General features: G+C 46.0%; 1 protein-coding gene across 1 annotated transcript in view; it reads left to right on the forward strand.

Moving 5' to 3' along the window:
• Positions 1–19,688, forward strand: part of TMEM41B (transmembrane protein 41B) — a 93,299-nt gene that overhangs the window by 65,110 nt on the left and 8,501 nt on the right. Inside the window, exon 5 of the mRNA XM_030199497.1 lies at positions 5,176–5,280. Coding sequence (XP_030055357.1) covers positions 5,176–5,280 — 105 coding nt within the window. The remainder of the gene's footprint in view (positions 1–5,175; positions 5,281–19,688) is intronic.

The following is a 19,688-nucleotide window of genomic DNA, read 5'->3' on the forward strand; positions in this document are numbered from 1 at the left end:
ATCCTGTTGAAATCAGCTTGCACACCTTGGATTGCAAGAGAACATTGGCCTACTGCATTTAGCAGACAAGGCCCTACAAACTGTCCACCCAGCTTTTTGTTTCTTTTGATCCCACCAGTTTGGGGGTCACCATCGGGAAATGCACCATTTCAATTTGACTTGCAGAATGCATTTCCTTCACATGCCCATGTTGGGCTGGCCTTGGAGCTCATAATGTCACAGCCATGGCCACGTTGGTAGCCCACTTGAGGCAGCCTCCATTGAAGAAATTTTCAAGTCTGCGACATAGTCTTCAGTCCACACATTCACATCATAGCACTGCTTTGAGCAGGATACCCGACACAACAGTTGGTTTGGGCAGACAGTGTTGCAGACTCTGGGGTCGAGAATCCAACTCCACCCTCCTAGGCCCGTTTTATTCTGTTCCAAGCTGCGGTCTCATTTAGATTAACCTAAAACTATATAAAATCTGTGTTATGTCCTCGCTGTTGCGAGGTCCAGTTGACCAATGTTTGTTGTTTTGGGTGAGCCTGAATGCTAGGGATTCCCAACTTGTAAGAATAGATAAGCCTGCTTGTCCTCAGAAGAAGCAAAGATATTTACCTGTAGTAGGTATTCTCCAAGGATAGCAGGCTTTTTATTCTCACAATCCCTACCACCTCCCCTTGGAGTTGTCCACTTTGTTATTTTTACTTTATTTTTTGCTATAGTACTAAACTGAGGAGACCGTGTTCTTGGGACGGGGAGGAAGACACTCGCGCATGTGCAGTGGAGCATGGCTTGCGCTCCACAAAGCTCTCATTTAGCTATGGTAAATACCATACCGGGTATATCGACATTACCTGCTTGTGAGAATCTAAAGCCTTCTGTCCTCGCAGAATACCTGCTTGCAGGTAAGTATCTTCACTATATGCAAATCTCTTATGCATGTTCATTAGGGCTATACTCAGTGCTTTTTTTGTAGAAAAAAAAGGTGCCAGTACTCATTATGGGTGGGGTCACCACATATGGCTCCACCCCATTTATAGCCACACCCACATTAGCCACATCCCTTATACCAGCCATGGCGCATATAAACAGACATCCTTGAAAATATTATACTAGTATAGGAAAAAAAAAAACGTGATTTTTTTTTTTCATTATAAATAATTTCTGTAAGCTGTTACAGCTCCAGTATACCCAGTGCAAAATAAGACAGCAGATGTAAATTCTCAAATTGGACATATTCCAAACACTAAAATGAAAATAAAATGATTTTTTCTACCTTTGTTGTCTGCTGACTTTGTTTTTCTATCCATATTGGTCCGAGTCTCTGATTCTGCTGCTCTCTATCTGTTCTCTTAACTCCGTTTCCAGGGCTTCCTTTCCACTTATTTCTTTACTTTCCTGCTTTCGTCTTCATTTCTTGCCCTACATCCATAAGTAAAAGTTGTGTCCTCCTCCGTGGAATTGACTGGAGGAGGTATAACGTGGATCCAGCTTTTGCCTATTTTCTCCATCCTTGTGCAGTTTTTCTCCTCTCTTCCCTTTCCCTCATCTCCATCCATGTGCATCTTCTTCTTTTTTCTTTCCTCACCTCCATCCATGTCCAGCACTTCTCCTCTCTCATCCCCTCCATCCATGTTCAGCATTTCTCCTCTCTCTTCCCTCCCCTGTATCCATATCTCTCTATATAAAACGCACCTCCAACGTTCCATTGAAGCCTCACTTTCCCAACGTTCGGAAGTGAGGCGGCTGAGACCACTTTTTTGCTCCATAAGTGTCTGCCCCGCCCACGCGTCAAACGTGATAACGCAGGGGGCGGAGCAATGACACTCATGCAGCAAAAATGATGCCCCCTCCCCGGCGCAACAACATGGCCCCTCCGCGCTGCCCCACCCCCAAAGCTGCAGAATGCAGGAGGTGCAACCCCCCCCACAAGCCACCCACCGTCGCGTTGCTTTGCCGGCGGGGGACACGAAACCCCGCCAGCACAAGTCCTGTCTGCTGACTACTGCGTGATCTTCGGCGTTGCAAGCCTCTGCAGGCAGGGCTTCTGTGCGTCTGACGTCCTGCAAGTGCAGGACGTCAGACGCACAGAACCCCGCCCTGCACAGGCTACCAACGCCGAAGATCGCTGGAGTCAGTCAGACTCAGACAACACAGGACTTCTGCTGGCGGGATTTTGGGTCCCCCGCCAGCAAACCTACGCGATGGTGGGTGCGATGGCGATGATGGGTGGGAGGCTGGCGGCCGGCTGCATCGCGGTGGGTGGGATGGCGGCAGGGGGGTGCATCGCGTGGAGGAGGCGCTAAGCAGGATCTCCCACCCCCAAAACAGAACTATATGGCAGCCCATGGAGGGATGAGGTGTTGGGTCTGGCTGGCTGGAGGGAAAGCATAGGAAGGGCAGGAGCTTTTGGGGGTGGCAGGAGGGGATCAGGGGATTTTGAAGAGAATCAGAGTTATGCAATTTTGAGCTGTCATAATTTAACCCAGTGACCAATGTGGGTGGTCAGTGCTGAACATCATTGGCACTGCATAAACTACAGTGCCTGCCCAGTACTGTCCACAGCGCCCCCCCCCCCCCCCCCCACCTCCCCAAAAGTCTCTTAAGCAAAACTTCAGACACAAGGAGGGGGAGGATGAGGGCCGGAACAGGTCCAGAGACCACAGATGGAGGCGGGGGAGAGGGTCCTCATAGCACAGACGAAGGGGGATCCACAGCCCTGACAGGAGGGGCAGCAGGGAGACATAAGAGGAGGAGGGGGGAACACTGACCAGACAGAGAGATGAGGGATCCTGTGACAACACAGTGGCACAGGCAGACGGAGGGGGTTCTCTCACTCTGTGTCTGTCTCACTCTCAAACACTGTCTACAACACACGCTATGTCTCACACTGGATCACATTCACTATGTGTCACACAGTCACTCTCAAACACTCTCTCACTCTCATACACTCTCGCTGTGGCTCACATATCCACTCAAAACACACTGTCAATCTCACACACAAACACTCTAACAGACACACTTGCAGCCACAAACATTCAATCTGTCTCTCTCACATAGTCACTCTCACACAAACTCTCTCAAACATACACACTCCGAGGAAAACCTTGCTAGCGCCCGTTTCATTTCTGTCAGAAACGGGCCTTTTTTACTAGTAAAGCAATAATTCTCTCTCCCCTCTCCTCCATCCAAGACCAGCATTTCTTCTCTCTCCCCACCAACTCCTCCATCCATCCATGTCCAGAGAATCTCTTTCCCCTGCCCTCCCCTCTCATCCATGTCCAGCGATTCTCCTCTCTTCCCTGCCCTCCTCTCCCCTCCCCTCCATGTCCAGCATGTCTCCCCTCCCCCTCCATGTCCAGCATGTCTCCTCTCTCCCCTGCCCTCCCCTCATCCATGTCCAGCATGTCTCCTCTCTCCCCTGCCCTCCCCTCCCCTCTCCCCTCTCCTCTCCAAGTTGCGGCGAACCGGAAGGGAAGGCAGCGCAGCAGTGCTCACTGAGGCAGGCATGCAGGCAGGTTCGTCTCCTCTCACGTTGCTTCCCTCTTAACGCTTCCCACCTTCGAGGTTTAGATGCACTGAAAGGGAAGCGACGCGAGAGGAGACGAACCTGCCTGCATGCCTGCCTCAATGAGCACTGCTGCGCTGCCTTCACTTCCGGTTCGCCGTGACTTGGGGAGGGCAGGGGAAGGGAGAGAGAATTGCTGGACATGGAGGGCAGGAGAGAGAGGAGAATCACGACTTCGGGTAAAAGATTTTGGAGCACGAGAGCAGGAACAGAAGGGAGCGGGCAAGTGAGCCGGACCTCAGGAAAAAGGTGCCGGTACGCTGTACTGGCACAAAAATAGCACTGTGTGTATCCCTCATTGATAAGTCTCTGACTCTAAAGTTTAGCAATTTCATTAAAGCAAAATGTATTTTCACATATCACAAACTCTTCCTATCCAAAGAGTGTTTTTTTTATGTGTTTGTTTTTATATAAAGCAATCAGATTTTCACTTACCAGCTCTTCAATACTATGTCAGCTAAACTTCCTCTTTGAAACTACTTTGGAACTATCAGCCAATGAAATGGCTTTTAGCTGTAGCTATCCCAGGTTACCTGATAATTATGCACACACCATTGCAGTCATGCCCTCCTCTTGGTGTACATGCTCAGAAAAAAAACAACTTTGAACCACTTACAGATTTTAACAATTACACTATTTATTTTTTATTTCTCCCCAGTCTCACTTGCACACCTCCCTCCAAACCTGTTCTCTTTAATTTGAATGTTGTTCAAGCTCACCTTGAATGAGAAGTTATTCCCATACCAAAGACATATATAGCACTGGTTGTATTCTTTCAAGCAACTTCAGCAGAGCCTGCCTGCCTCAGTGAGCACTGCTGCACTGCCTTCACTTCCGGTTCTCCATAACGTGAAGAGGGGAAGGCAGGGGAGAGAGGAGAATCACAACTTCAGGTAAAAGATTTTGCAAGTGAGTGGACCTCAGGAAAAAGGTGCCGGTATGCCGTACCATTGCGTACCGGGACAAAAAAAGCACTGGCTATACTGAAAATGTAATCCATCAGTGGCTCATGGAGTGAATTCTATTGGGATATAAAATAGGAAAACAAATCCTTGGGTAGATGTGACTGTGAAGGCTTATGTCAGGCATATTTCAGTCTGGTTTCGATTGAGCTGGAAGTGTAAAGGAATAGGAGGAAACTAGCTATAAAGATTTCGAGACTAGCTATAAAGTTTTGCAGGATCAGCTTGAGAAATTCTGCTTGAAATCAACCAGCCTCTTCAAGCCCACTTATGTTTAGTCTTAAACTTTATGGTTACTTTGCAGGTTACCTCAATTTGCTTGGAAGCCCAGTGCAGCCGTATCAATGCTGTTTAAGGTTATAACCACCAGTCTGTGTAGGTTACTTGTTGTTCTTTACCATCCTGTTCAGTGAGCATACAAGATCCTTCACATGGCTCTTTCTGTTTCCCCTTCCCCCAAGGTCTTTTTCCAAAGTTGTGAGAGAGCTATGAAACTATAAAGGCACTTGCCTTAACATCTAAGTCCCTGTGGACTCGCTGAACTGTACTAATCAAACATCAAACTGCTGGCACTGACAGTATATGATATTGCTTTTTTTGTTTTCTTTGGGAGGTTCTCAAGGCTCTCTTCTGACTTGTTTCCTATTGTGTTTGCAGTGTTCTGGTCTTGGAGCATCTTTTTGTTATATGCTGTCATATTTAGTTGGACGACCAGTCGTGTACAAATACTTGACAGAAAAAGTGGTGAAATGGTCACAACAGGTAAATATAAATCTGCTTTTGACTTTGATAACTAGTTTCCCTTATTTACACAAACATAAATTATGTACTTGCCATGTAAACAGGAATTCAAAGTTCTTTATATTGTTGACACCTCAGCTGCTATGCATCTACCGTTGGTTTTTTTTATTTTTTTGAATTTATATCTTGCGTTAAATCAAAGCAGGTTACATCAGAAACATACATAAAATCATTATGGTGGTCCCTCTTCACAAAAGTGGGGATAGGGAAGAAGCTGGAAACTACAGGCCGGTAAGCCTCACTTCGGTTATTGGAAAAGTAATGGAAGCCATGCTGAAGGAAAGGATAGTGAATTTCCTGGAAGCCAATAAGTTGCAAGATCCGAGACAACATGGTTTCACCAAAGGGAAGTCGTGCCAAACGAATCTCATTGAATTCTTTGACTGGGTGACGGGAGAATTAAATCAAGGACGTGCTATGGACGTCATCTACTTAGATTTCAGCAAGGCTTTTGACACGGTTCCCCACAGGAGGCTCTTGAATAAACTAGAAGGGCTGAAGATAGGACCCGAAGTGGTGAACTGGATTAGGAACTGGTTGACAGGCAGACGCCAGAGGGTGGTAGTGAATGGAGTTCGCTCAGAGGAGGGAAAGGTGAGTAGTGGAGTGCCTCAGGGATCGGTGCTGGGGCCCATTCTGTTCAATATATTTGTGAGTGACATTGCCGAAGGGTTACAAGGTAAAGTTTGCCTTTTGCGGATGACACCAAGATTTGCAACAGAGTGGACACCCCGGAGGGAGTGGAAAACATGAAAAAAGATCTGAAGAAGCTGGAACAATGGTCTAACGTTTGGCAATTAAAATTCAATGCGAAGAAATGCAAAGTGATGCACTTAGGGAGTAGAAATCCAAGGGAGGCGTATGTGTTAGGTGGGGAGAGCCTGATAGTCACGGACGGGGAGAGGGATCTTGGGGTGATAGTATCTGAGGACCTAAAGCCTATGAAACAGTGCAACAAGGCGGTGGCCGTAGCGAGAAGGTTGCTAGGCTGTATAGAGAGAGGTGTGACCAGCAGAAAAAAGGAGGTTTTAATGCCCCTGTATAAGACGTTGGTGAGGCCCCACCTGGAGTATTGTGTTCAGTTTTGGAGGCCATACCTTGCGAAGGATGTTAAAAAAATGGAAGCGGTACAAAGAAAAGCTACAAGGATGGTATGGGAGTTGCGTTCCAAGACGTATGAAGAGAGACTTGCTGACCTGAACATGTATACTCTGGAGGAAAGGAGGAACAGGGGTGATATGATATAGACGTTCAAATATTTGAAAGGTATTAATCCGCAAACGAATCTTTTCCGGAGAGGGGAAGGCGGTAGTACGAGAGGACATGAAATGAGATTGAAGGGGGGCAGACTCAGGAAAGATGTCAGGAAGTATTTCTTCACGGAGAGGGTGGTGAACGCTTGGAATGCCCTCCCGCGGGAGGTGGTGGAGATGAAAACGGTAACGGAATTCGAGCATGCGTGGGACAGGCATAAAGGAATCCTGTGCAGAAGGAATGGATCCACAGAAGCTTAGCTGAAATTGGGTGGCGGGGGGAAGAGGGGTTGGTGGTTGAGAGGCTAGGATGGGGGAGGGCAGACTTATACGGGGTCTGTGCCGGAGCCGGTGATGGGAGGCGGGACTGGTAGTTGGGAGGCGGGAAATACTGCTGCACAGACTTATATGGTCTGTGCCCTGAAAAAGACAGGTACAAATCAAGGTAAGGTATACACATGAGTTTATCGTGGGCAGACTAGATGGACCGTGCAGGTCTTTTTCTGCCGTCATCTACTATGTTACTATGTTACATCATAACCTAACTTCCTTAGCTTCTGCAGCAGATGAATCCAGAAACTGATGGGTTGTGTCCATCTACCATCAGGTGGCGATAGAGATTACCAAACTGAAGGCAGTGGTACCAGATGGCCAGCCCCTTCTTCACTCAGTATATCTCTGTCTTCAGCAGGAGCTTCTCATCAGCTCCTGGATTCTTCTGTTGTGGGACTCCTCCTAGGCTGCTTTGGCCAGTTCAGTTTTTGGGGGCGTTTGTCCAGTCGGAACCAGCCTTAAGGGTATACCTGGTAACCTGAGTCCCTGCCTTACCACATGGTCTCCTGCCTCCCAAACTGTTTGTGCTGTGCTGGTCTTTAAGCTTTCCTCACGTAAAAAAAAAAAAAAAAAAGACCATCTTTGTTTTCTCTTATCGTTAAAAAAAAAAAAAATGGCAAAGGAGAATGACAGACGCAGCCTGTTGAGCCAGCTTAGCGCCAGGCTTTTTGCTGGGGGAACCACCGCTGCCTCTGACATACTGCTTTTTCCTGCATGGGTAAGTGCCTTCCCTAACTGTTTTGTTTTCAGTGGTGGGAGGGAGCGTGGTGCTTATGGCAGCAGAGACTGTTAAAAGGTGTTCCCGCTGTGGTAAATGGAAACCTCCAGTGGGACTTTGGCAGGATGTTCTGAGGCCCCGGTGGGTGAGAGCTCTTCTCTCTCCTGAGCAGTCCGTTCCCCACTTAGAAGTTGCAGTGGCGTGTGCCATTTTTCAAGTGCTGGCTGATGCAGTTCCCGCCAGTCAGATGATGGCAGTTTCAGAGACATCGCGGCCTGGAGTGGATTGTAGCGCTTCTTGCTCTGGGGATCCTTGCTCTTTGATAGAGGCTGCTCCAGGTTTGCCGTCAGTGACTACAGGCTCTTTTGAATCGTTTTCCCCGGAGTTTGTACTACACCAGGCTTATTTGTTGAAGAGGACCTTGCCTCAGTCTCTGCCTATACCTTCTCCCTCTGGAGACTTGGGGCAGATTTTGCTATCCTCTGCAGAGGATCCAGTTCAAAAGATGAGGCGATTGACCTCCATATCTGAAGTGGGGTCATTAGGCCTTGGGTCTGCCCCCCACTCAGCTACCTTTGCTGGGGAGTCCTTACACCCATCTAGGGTGGACGAGCTGGAGGAAGGGGAATTGCTCCAGGAGGAGCCGGATGACCATTCTGCGTTGTGTCTTTTTCATTGAGAGGAATTGCCTGCGCTTATTTCCAGTGCCTTGGAGACCTTGAACGTTGCAGACCCAGAGGCGCAAGCCGCAGCCATGGCCGCAGTTAATCCTAAGGTACTAGCATGAGGCGGCCATCTAAGGCCTTTTGTATGCATGAAGCCATTCAGAAGCTTATTACGGCCCAGTGGGCTGACCCTGATGGGGGCCTGAAAGTGGCCAGGGCGATGTCTTGTTATATTTGGTTAGCATGGACCTGGTGGAAAAGGTTTCCTTGCCTATGGTGGATGCCTTAGTGACGGCCGTGACTAAGACGACCAGCTCACAGGAAATATCTTTGATTTTGACTGGGAATGCAGCACTTCCAGTACCGCGTACTGCCCTTTGGCCTAGCTTCCGCTCCCAGAGTGTTCACAAAATGCCTAGCGGTAGTTGCAGCGTCACTACGCAGACTGGAAGTACATGTGTTCTTTTTATTTATTTGTTACATTTGTATCCCACATTTTCCCACCTTGTGGCTTACATAGTACTGGAGATCTCGACAATTGACTGGTGAAGAGCACCTTGGAGGACGGTGCTCAGGAGTCTATGCGGATAACTATTCAGGTGCTGGAACTACTAGGGTTCGTAATAAGTTACCCCGAGTCCCATCTCACTCTGGTCCAGAAATTGGAGTTCATTGTAGCATTGCTCGACACGAGAACAGTTCGAGCCTGTCTTCCTTAGGCACGGGCATATAACCTTCTGTCCCTAGTGTCTAAGGTTCGAGCATCTCAGCAAGTCACAGCTTGGCAAATGTTGAGACTCTTGGGGCACATGGTCTACACAGTTCATGTTATGCCCATGGCACGTCTGCATATGAGATCTGCTCCATGAGCCCTAGCTTCTCAGTGGTATCAAGCCACGGGTAATCTAGAAGATGTCATACATGTGTCCACCAACTTGGCACATTCTCTTCAATGGTGGACGATTCGATCCAATTTGACCATGGGATGTCCATTCCAAATTCCTCAGCCACAGAAAGTGCTGACAATGGATACATCTCTCCTGGGATGGGGGGGGGGGGGCTCATGTAGATGAGCTTCACACTTAGGGAGCCTGGTCCCCCCAGGAAACATCTTCAAATCAACCTCCTGGAACTCCGAGCAATCTGGAACGCTCTAAAGGCTTTCAGAGATCAGCTTTCCAACCAAAATCTTAATTCAAACACACAATCAGGTTATGATGTACTACACCATCAAGCAGGGGGGCACTGGATCTCTCCCTCTGTTTCAGGAAGCCGTCCAGATGTGGCTTTGTGTGCGCCGTCACGGCATGTTTCTCCAAGTCACTTATCTGGTAGTCTGGCCGACAGGCTGATCAGGGTAATGCAACCTCACGAGTGGTCAATGAATTTGCTCGTAGCCTGAGTGATCTTCCGAGCGTGGGGCACCCCCTCGGTGGAACTCTTTGCCACTCAACTAAACCACAAGGTCCCTAAGTTTTGTTCCAGGCTTCAGGCCCACGGCAGACTAGCGTCAGATGCTTTTCTCCTACATTGGGGAACAGGCCGTCTGTACGTGTATTCTCCCATACCTCTGGTGGGGAAGACTTTGCTGAAACTCAAGCAAGACCGCAGAACCATGATTCTGATTGTGCTGTACTGGCCACGTCAGATTTGTCTCCCTCTTCTTCTGGAATTGTCCTCCGAAGAACCGTGGAGATTGGGGTGTTTTCTGACCCTCATCAGTCAGAACGAGGGGTCGCTTCTACATCCCAACCTCCAGTCTCTGGCTCTCACGGCCTGGGTGTTGTGAGCCTAGAATTCGCTTCCTTAGGTCTTTCGAAGGGTGTCTCCTGGGTCTTGCTGGCTTCCAGGAAAGATTCCACTAAGAGGTGTTATTCTTTTAAATGGAGGAGGTTTGCCAGCAAGGCCATAGATCCCCTTTCTTGTCTCACACAGACCCTGCTTGAATACCTTCTACAATTATCAGAGTCTGGTCTGAAGACCAACTCCATAAGGGTTCACTTCAGTGCAATTAGTGCTTATCAATGTGTAGAAGGTAATCCTATCTATGGACAGCCTTTAGTTGTTCGCTTCATGTCAAAGCCCCCAGTCAAACCTCCACCAGTGTCATGAAATCTCAACATCTTTCTCACCCAGCTGATGAAAGCTCCTTTTGAGCCACTGAATTCTTGCCATCTGAATTACTTGACCTGGAAGGTCATTTTCTTGGTGGCTGTTACTTCAGCTCGTAGGGTCAGTGAGCTTCAGGCCTTAGTAGTGGATACACCTTATACTAACTTTCATCATAATAGAGTAGTCCTCCACACACACACTAAGTTCCTGCCAAAGGTGGTGTCGGAGTTCCATCTGAATCAGTCAGTTGTCTTAACATTTTTTCCCCATCCCCATGCCCACCCTGGCGAAAGCAGCTTGCACACCTTGAACTGCAAGAGAGCATTTGCCTTTTACATGGAGCAGACAAAGCCCTTCAGACTGTCTGCCCAGTTTTTGTTGCTTTTGATCCTTATAGGAAGGGAGTCACCATCAGTAAACGCACCATTTCCAGTTGGCTAGCAGATTGCATTTCCTTCGCTTATGCCCAAGCAGGGCTGACTCTGGAGGGTCACATCACAACTTACAATGTCAGAGCCATGGCAGCATTGGTAGCCCACTTGAAGTCAGCATTCATTGAAGAGATTTGCAAGCTGCGACGTGGTCTTCAGTCCACACGTTCACATCTCATTACTGCCTTGAGCAGGATCCCCGACACGACAGTCAGTTTGGGCAGTCGGTGTTGCAGAATCTGTTTGGGGTTTAGAATCCAACTCCACCCCCCTAGGCCCCTTTTGTTCCAGGCTGCACTCTCAGCTAGTTTAATCTAGGTTATGTCCTTGCTGTTGCTGGACCCAGTTGACCAGTGTTTATTGTTTTGAGTGAGCCTGGATGCTAGGGATACCCCACTTGTGAGGATTATTCAGCCTGCTTGTCCTCAGAGAAAGCGAAGATACTTACCTGTAGCAGGTATTCTCTGAGGACAGCAGGCTGATAATTTTCACAAACCCGCCCACCTGCCCTTGGAGTTGTCTCCTCTGTCCCTCTTTTTCACTCTTCACTGAACTGAGGAGCAAGGCCGCTTGGTGGGAGGGAAGGCACTCGGCACATGTGCAGTTGGATGCGCGGCGTGCTCAGAATGCTCTAGCAAACTGGCCACCCTTCAACTACGTGTGGTAGAGCATTGGGGGAATAGGTTTGCATTGAAACATTATATACACTCCTGAGATTGAAGATGTCTAAACCTCCATGTTGGTAAGAAATTACGTGCTTTTTTTGTTTTTCATGATATGGCGGAGGAGGAGATCTCAATCTTGGGTATTCATAAAGCACTTGTTAAATTGGATGGGGTTAAAGATTTAAGTGAGATTAGGCATAGATGGGAGGAATATTTAGCAGAATGGGAGATCCAGACTAATGTAAAAGGAATTCCTGGGGTTGCTTTAAATGTAACTCTCAGAGAATGTTATTTTCGTACTTTATATATGTAACCCGAGGGGTTAATAAAATAAATAAAATTACCTGGGTCCCAGAGTTCCATTGTGGCCAGCAGCATAGGTCCTTAGAATTTGCTGAGACCTGAGCTTCTGTTGGCTTGGTAACAGCAGCTGGCAGTTGAGAGAGAGTGAGTTTGGGTCTCAGAGGGAGAGGAAGCACTGCACTGGTTGTGTGTGAGTGAGAGAGGAGTAATTTGAGTGGAAAAAGAAAGGAAAAATAATTTTAAAGGTAGTTGGGATAATTGAAGGTGGGGAGAGAACTAGGAGAAGAGTCTGTTTTAAGAGGGAAGTGTTTTTGCTGCAATTTATGTGTTTGGTGGGGTTAGTGTGTGAAAGGTATGTGTAAGAGCTTAGTTAAAATTTAATGAATGTGAGAGAGAGGTTAAGTAGGGAGGTTAAGTAGGGGGGTTGAGTGGGTTTAATACATTTTTGGGGAAAATTATACATTGTAAGGGGAAAAGAATTAAAAAAAAAACTGTGTATGTAGGGTGAGAACAGTGAGTGGAATGTTCAGAGCTGTGCTGCTGGTGGAATGTTAAAACTACTGCACCACTGAGAGAGAGACCAAACGCACTGGTTAAGAGTAGGGAAGAGAAATCAATAGCATAGGTGCTGGAAAGTAAGGGCCATTTATTTATATTGATTTTACTTAAATAGAGCCCACAGTTCCGCTGTTGACAGCACTCCCTGATAAAGATTATTAAAAGAAGAAAGTAGGAAGAGTAAGGTTTTCCTTCCAATTATTTTAATTAAGAGAGAGGTGAAGGAGGAAGACCATAGAAAAAGTGAAGAAAACCGGACAACTCACGAGCTCCAACGCAAGCAAGGCCGGGAAGAAAAAGAAACAAAACTTCGACAGCTAAGTAACTGTATACACTGAACAAGAAACATAATAGGAAAGAGACATACACAGAAACACATGAAAGAAAATAAAAAAAGAGATACTTACCCAAAGTCCATGGCAAAGAAAAGTGACTGAAAACCTGAAAAGAGAGCAAAGCAAAGAATCAAATTCTTGTCAGACTATACTCACGTGAATGATACACAATAACATTTACATCTCCCAAGGAAAAGGTTAAAGAAAAAGACACTTATCTGAATGTGAGCTAGATACAAGTAGATGTTGGTATCTGTAGGAAGATAAAAAGTTATTAGTATGTTTGGTTATAGAGTTTTAAGCAAAGTTTGATTTACTGTACAAGAAAGTTGAGTTTATGTTCGTTTTAAATGCTTTAGTTATTGAATTAAACTTGTTTAAACAACATGGGAAAATAAGTTTGTTCTCCTTTATCAGAAAAATCCTGAACTTTAGTTTTAATTCCTCTTCTGTCCTTTGAGGGCGGAAGACGAGGATAGTATCCTGCACTAGTCCCCTAATCCTGAGTGTGTTTTCTGACAGCAGCCACGACTATAACATCGCTGTCCTGAGACCACATCTCTGGGAAATAACCCTGTCTGGGGGGGGGGACTAAGTACAGATTTGGCGTAGTCGGCAGGATTCGAACCTGACGGCTGTCAGAAAACACACTCAGGATTAGGGGACTAGTGCAGGATACTATCCTCGTCTTCCGCCCTCAAAGGACAGAAGAGGAATTAAAACTAAAGTTCAGGATTTTTCTGATAAAGGAGAACAAACTTATTTTCCCATGTTGTTTAAACAAGTTTAATTCAATAACTAAAGCATTTAAAACGAACATAAACTCAACTTTCTTGTACAGTAAATCAAACTTTGCTTAAAATTCTATAACCAAACATACTAATAACTTTTTATCTTCCTACAGATACCAACATCTACTTGTATCTAGCTCACATTCAGATAAGTGTCTTTTTCTTTAACCTTTTCCTTGGGAGATGTAAATGTTATTGTGTATCATTCACGTGAGTATAGTCTGACAAGAATTTGATTCTTTGCTTTGCTCTCTTTTCAGGTTTTCAGTCACTTTTCTTTGCCATGGACTTTGGGTAAGTATCTCTTTTTTTATTTTCTTTCATGTGTTTCTGTGTATGTCTCTTTCCTATTATGTTTCTTGTTCAGTGTATACAGTTACTTAGCTGTCGAAGTTTTGTTTCTTTTTCTTCCCGGCCTTGCTTGCGTTGGAGCTCGTGAGTTGTCCGGTTTTCTTCACTTTTTCTATGGTCTTCCTCCTTCACCTCTCTCTTAATTAAAATAATTGGAAGGAAAACCTTACTCTTCCTACTTTCTTCTTTTAATAATCTTTATCAGGGAGTGCTGTCAACAGCGGAACTGTGGGCTCTATTTAAGTAAAATCAATATAAATAAATGGCCCTTACTTTCCAGCGCCTATGCTATTGATTTCTCTTCCCTACTCTTAACCAGTGCGTTTGGTCTCTCTCTCAGTGGTGCAGTAGTTTTAACATTCCACCAGCAGCACAGCTCTGAACATTCCACTCACTGTTCTCACCCTACATACACAGTTTTTTTTTAATTCTTTTCCCCTTACAATGTATAATTTTCCCCAAAAATGTATTAAACCCACTCAACCCCCCTACTTAACCTCCCTACTTAACCTCTCTCTCACATTCATTAAATTTTAACTAAGCTCTTACACATACCTTTCACACACTAACCCCACCAAACACATAAATTGCAGCAAAAACACTTCCCTCTTAAAACAGACTCTTCTCCTAGTTCTCTCCCCACCTTCAATTATCCCAACTACCTTTAAAATTATTTTTCCTTTCTTTTTCCACTCAAATTACTCCTCTCTCACTCACACACAACCAGTGCAGTGCTTCCTCTCCCTCTGAGACCCAAACTCACTCTCTCTCAACTGCCAGCTGCTGTTACCAAGCCAACAGAAGCTCAGGTCTCAGCAAATTCTAAGGACCTATGCTGCTGGCCACAATGGAACTCTGGGACCCAGGTAATTTTATTTATTTTATTAACCCCTCGGGTTACATATAGAGCATATTTTACCCAGGTACAATTGTACAAGTCAGGTTATGCACAATCCCCCTTGTGTGAAAAATGTTCAGTTTTGGAGAATACTCCAGGTAAAACTTGCTTTTTCCCTTGTTAATCTTTTGCTGGCTAAGCCAGGCACCAACAGAGGCAATAATAAATAAATAATAGAGGTGATGCCCTTCTTACTCGTAAATTATGTCTGCTGGCCCACAAATGTATTTTACAGTTGTTACAGAACAGTGTGTTTTAAGTCTATAAAAATTGCCTTTATTCAGTCTTGGAAGTGCATTTCTCTAATTTGACCAACAGGTGGTGCATGTTATGTTTCTAGCTGTTACAAAGAACTGACCTTTCTTTCCTTAGTTAACACAGATTAGGAAATGCCTGAGTGACCAGCTTTTTTTTCAAATGTTGATGTTAACTGGGCTCTGGCCCAGGAGCTTTTTTTTTTTTTTCCAATTGTACTGGCTACTGCTTCAACTTCAGCCCAGGAGAAGAGAGAGAGAACTCTTTGCTGAAGCCCTGTAAAAGACAGTTATATTTGATAACTAGTGAACATGCCCTGATCTCCCCAGGTACTTTCTAGGAAGTAAACAGATGTTTAGTTAGTGTTATAATTGATCCATATTTCAGTTACCTGTTATAGTAACATACATAGTAACATAGTAGATGACGGCAGAAAAAGACCTGCATAGTCCATCGAGTCTGCCCAACAAGATAAACTCATATGTGCTGCTTTTATGTGTATACCTGACCTTGATTTGAATCTGCCATTTTCAGGGCTCAGACTGTAGAAGTCTGCCTAGCACTAGCCCCGCCTCCCAACCACTAGCCCCGCTTCCCACCACCGGCTCTGCCACCCAATCTCCGCTAAGCTTCTGAGGGGGGGTATGATGTGATAGGGGAGGGTAAGACTGCAGTCTGGCCCTGCTCCTTCTCCTCCTCCGCAGACATCTCCTTCCCAGATGTCTCCTCTTCCTCCCTAGGAACTGGCCCTCCAGGGAATGCTGCAGCTGGTGGTTGAGCTACATAGACAATGATTGCAGATTGCACTGTTTTGTTCCATTCCACTGTTAAACTTTTTTTAAGACAATAAATAATTTTGTTTGTTGACTGCCTGTCTGGACTGATAAAGAATCCTGGTGGCTTGTGTATGGGGTCTGTGAGTGCTTTCTGGAAACTGTGGGACCACTGGGAGTGTGGCCCCAGTCACCTAGAAATCACTGGGGATAAGAGAGCAGGAGACTTGCCCAGAGGCAGTTGTGGCCCAGTCTGAGTAGGGTGCTAGAGTAGAGCATGAGCGGCAGGTGGACCTGAGCTGTGCTAGGGATAGACCCTAAGGGGCCATGGGGTAACGCCAGGCCACCGGGTGGATAGGCATTTCGTGACAATTGTGGATGGTTGCTGAACCACCTTCTTATTGGGAGAAATCAGATTCATCAGCTGTTTACTTGGAAGGCCTGGGAGGCACGCGGTTCTTTTAAATGCGAACAATGCTTTCTGAGGATATAGAACAGTTACATTCAGCATATGACACCACGGGGTAGAAGTATTGTCTTAACCTCATTATAATAACACATACACATGAGTATCCTTTCTCCATACATGTATTTCACATTTTGTCTTCCTAAGCTTTAACCTTTTCATGTACATCACTGACAGCCATAAGAAAACAGGCTGCAGTGATTTTGCTGATTGATTTGTGTTTGGGTAGGGAGGCTTGGGATGAGCTTTAATTAGAAATGGTAAGACATCCCTGGTTTGTACTAATTTCATGATCTTAGGAGTCACTGGCCCCATTTTTATCTTTTTGCTGTTCCTTTGCTGCATTATTATCTTGATCTGTATTTTATTCATTTTTGCCTGTTGTCTCACAGATTAAAAGTAATTCTGAAACATTTTGGTTTAAGATAGATATTTGATTGTGTGTATTGCTTTTAGGTGTTGAATTCGCTAGGCATAGAGTATTTAGAAGAATATGTCCAACCAGCTCCTTACATCCAGCGGTAATTTGCTGCTTACCGATGAAGGAATAAAGGCTTGTTGGTTTAGGTCCATAGGCTTTAGTAGTACTCCAGTGCTCTGGCATTCCTTCTCTAGATCTCTTGGATTGGAAAGGGATTACCTGAGAACTAGGACATAATTGAAGGTCTTTTTTTTTTTTTTTTTTGCTAGTTTCTAGTGGTTTCTTTTGGGAAATATTACCCTGGATTCATTGAATTGGGAACCATTCAGAATTGGTAGGTCTGTATTTTATTGCAAAGTTGGTGCTATTAGTGAGAGATGATTGATTGTCTAAGCTGCATATTTTTATGTGCATCATGTTAGACTTCAGGTTAGCTTCTAAAACTAATAATGTACGTTAAGTTAAAGCTCTTTTCCTTAGCATCCCTCCAGACCGGCCCAGGATTGGACTGATGGGTTGTGCTCGCCTACCAGCAGGTGGAGACTGAGAAAAAAACTCTGACTCTAGAGAGCCAATAAGAGCCCTGGTCATGTGACCCTAGCCTCAGTATTTTCTCGGTCTCCCAGCAGGTAGGAAGCAAGCCCATTAGCCTCTCTTTGTAGAATATATATCTATATATATTTGTATTCTGTTTTTTCTCTTTCTTTTTCTTTCTGTGCCTGGGGAATATTATTAGAGGCTTTTTGTTCTACTTATCTACTATTTAGCCTCTGGGGTGTCACACTCGGGTGTTCCCGGGTCCCTCCCCCACTCCTCCCCCACTCCTCCCCATCTCCCTAATGAAGTGATTATTAATTGGTAAAAGAAGGGAAGGGCCACCCTTTCTGTGGAAAGGTGTATCCCTTTGGGAGAGGCAGCCAGTATTTAAAAAAGAAAAGGAGAACTGTCCCCACTGACTCAATGAGCAGACAGCTCCGTTTGATGGTCTGGGAATGCCTTGCTGGCTGTGACTCAGCTGTGTAAAAAAAAAAAAAAACCCCAAGAAAAAGAACTATTTAAGCTGCAGTATTTATTGCTGTATTTTATTTGGCAGTGCCGTTTGTTCTTCGCTATTGGGGGAGTTCGTTGTTAAGAAATTAGATAAAAGGGAATTTGCGCGAACTGCGTCGGTGCGAGCACGCGCGTGCACGTTTTTTTCCTCCGAGATGTTGGAGAAGTTGAAGAGATGCGCTGTATGTCAGCGTTGGGGCGTTAATGCCTCCGGCGCTTGTAAGTACTGCACGGCGCTTGACGTTTCCTCTGCTCCTCTCCCTCCGTCGACTTCGGGGTCCGTTTTGGCGGTTGGCCCTTCTTCTCCTGCGACGGCGTTTGCACCGACGGCGGAGGCCTCAGGCTCGATTAAGGGGGGTAGCGTTGGGAATTTGGCGCGAACGGTGGCCATTTTGAGTCCAGTTCTGATTATTCCTGCAGGGGGTCCATCTGCTTTGCGCAGCTGTGCGACATTATCTGATACTGACTCGGGGGCTATGGTGCAGACTGCTGGCACTCAGGCAGGGAGGTTTCCTCCTGAATTTGTTCTACAAATATATCAGGCCTTCCTTATGCAGAAGGGCACTTCAGGAACAGGAGTGTCAGATGAGCCTGCTTCAACTATCCTCCCTCCCAAGAGACCTGGGATTGGGACACGCAATTAGATTTTCTTTCCAATCTGGATCATGAAATGTCCCTTTTAGAGGAGGAAGAGGACTTAGAGGATCCTTCCTCTTTAGATCCAGACGCTGTGCCTTTGCCTCAAGGGGAGGACCCCACTGTGGCTAGAGTGTTCCATAGGGAAGATTTGCAGGATCTTATTTCTATGGTATCCTCTACTTTGCATTTTGAGGATCCTCTTCCTAACTCTGAGGTACGGAAGGTTGATATTTTGGTTAAGGACTCCAGAGCTTCCACAAAAACGTTTCCCATGCATCAGGATATTTGGGAGGTTATTAAAGCTCAATGGGAGGTCCCGGATGCGGCTTTTCGACCCGCTAAGTCGATGCTCCACCTTTATTCTGTCCCAGAGGCTGATAGAGCTTTGCTTAAACTTCCCGTGGTAGATGCAGTGGTTTCGGCTGTTACTAAGCCCAACACGGTCCCGGTAGATGGAGGAATGGCGCTGCGGGATGCTCAGGACAGGAGACTTGACACTCTTCTAAAGAATAGTTTTGATGTTTCTTCTCTGGCTGTTCAAGCGGCTATCTGTGGTTCTCTGGTGGCCAGAGCTTGTTTTCGTTGGGCGGAAAGAGTTTTGGACCGCTTTTCCGATAATCTAGGAGCTATTGATATGGAAGTGGCTAAGATTGAGACAGGATCTGCGTTTTTAGCTGATGCTGTGTATGATCTGTTGAGGGCTTCTTCTAAGTCCTTGGCCTTGGGGGTCGCAGCTCGTCGCTTTCTTTGGTTGAAGGGTTGGTCAGCGGATGCGGCCTCCAAGCCTAAATTAAGCAAATTTCCCTTTAAAGGTTCCTTTTTATTTGGAGAAGAATTGGATAAGTTGGTTCATTCCCTAGGGGATTCTAAGGTTCCGTGTCTTCCGGAGGATAGACCTCGGCAGTCTAGTCGTGGGGCTTTGTTTGGTCGTGGTCGCATGCGCTCTTTCCGTAGGTTTCAATCTGATAGGGGTCCTCAAACTCAGAGAACTCGGTTTTTCAACAGGACTCAATCCTTTTGCGGTTACCGCAGAGGAGGCAGATTCTCAGCTTTGACTTTTCGCTTCCCAATGAAGGTGCGAGGGCCTCTCCTCTGATACCCGTAGGAGCTCGGCTAACTCCGTTCTATCAGAGGTGGGCCCAAATTACTTCGGATCAGTGGGTCCTGGAAGTTATTTGAGACGGTTTTGCCTTAGAATTCGCAAAGCCTATTTCAGACGCCTTTCTGGAGTCTCCCTGTCGCTCTCCTGTCAAGGCGGTGGCGATTCGGGAGACTCTACAAAGGCTCTTGGATCTTCAAGCCATTTGCCCTGTCCCTCCAGCGGAGCACAAGCGGGGTCGCTATTCCATTTA

Source organism: Microcaecilia unicolor, chromosome 4, assembly GCF_901765095.1.
Source record: "Microcaecilia unicolor chromosome 4, aMicUni1.1, whole genome shotgun sequence".
In the NCBI taxonomy this organism is placed as follows: Eukaryota; Metazoa; Chordata; class Amphibia; order Gymnophiona; family Siphonopidae; genus Microcaecilia; species Microcaecilia unicolor.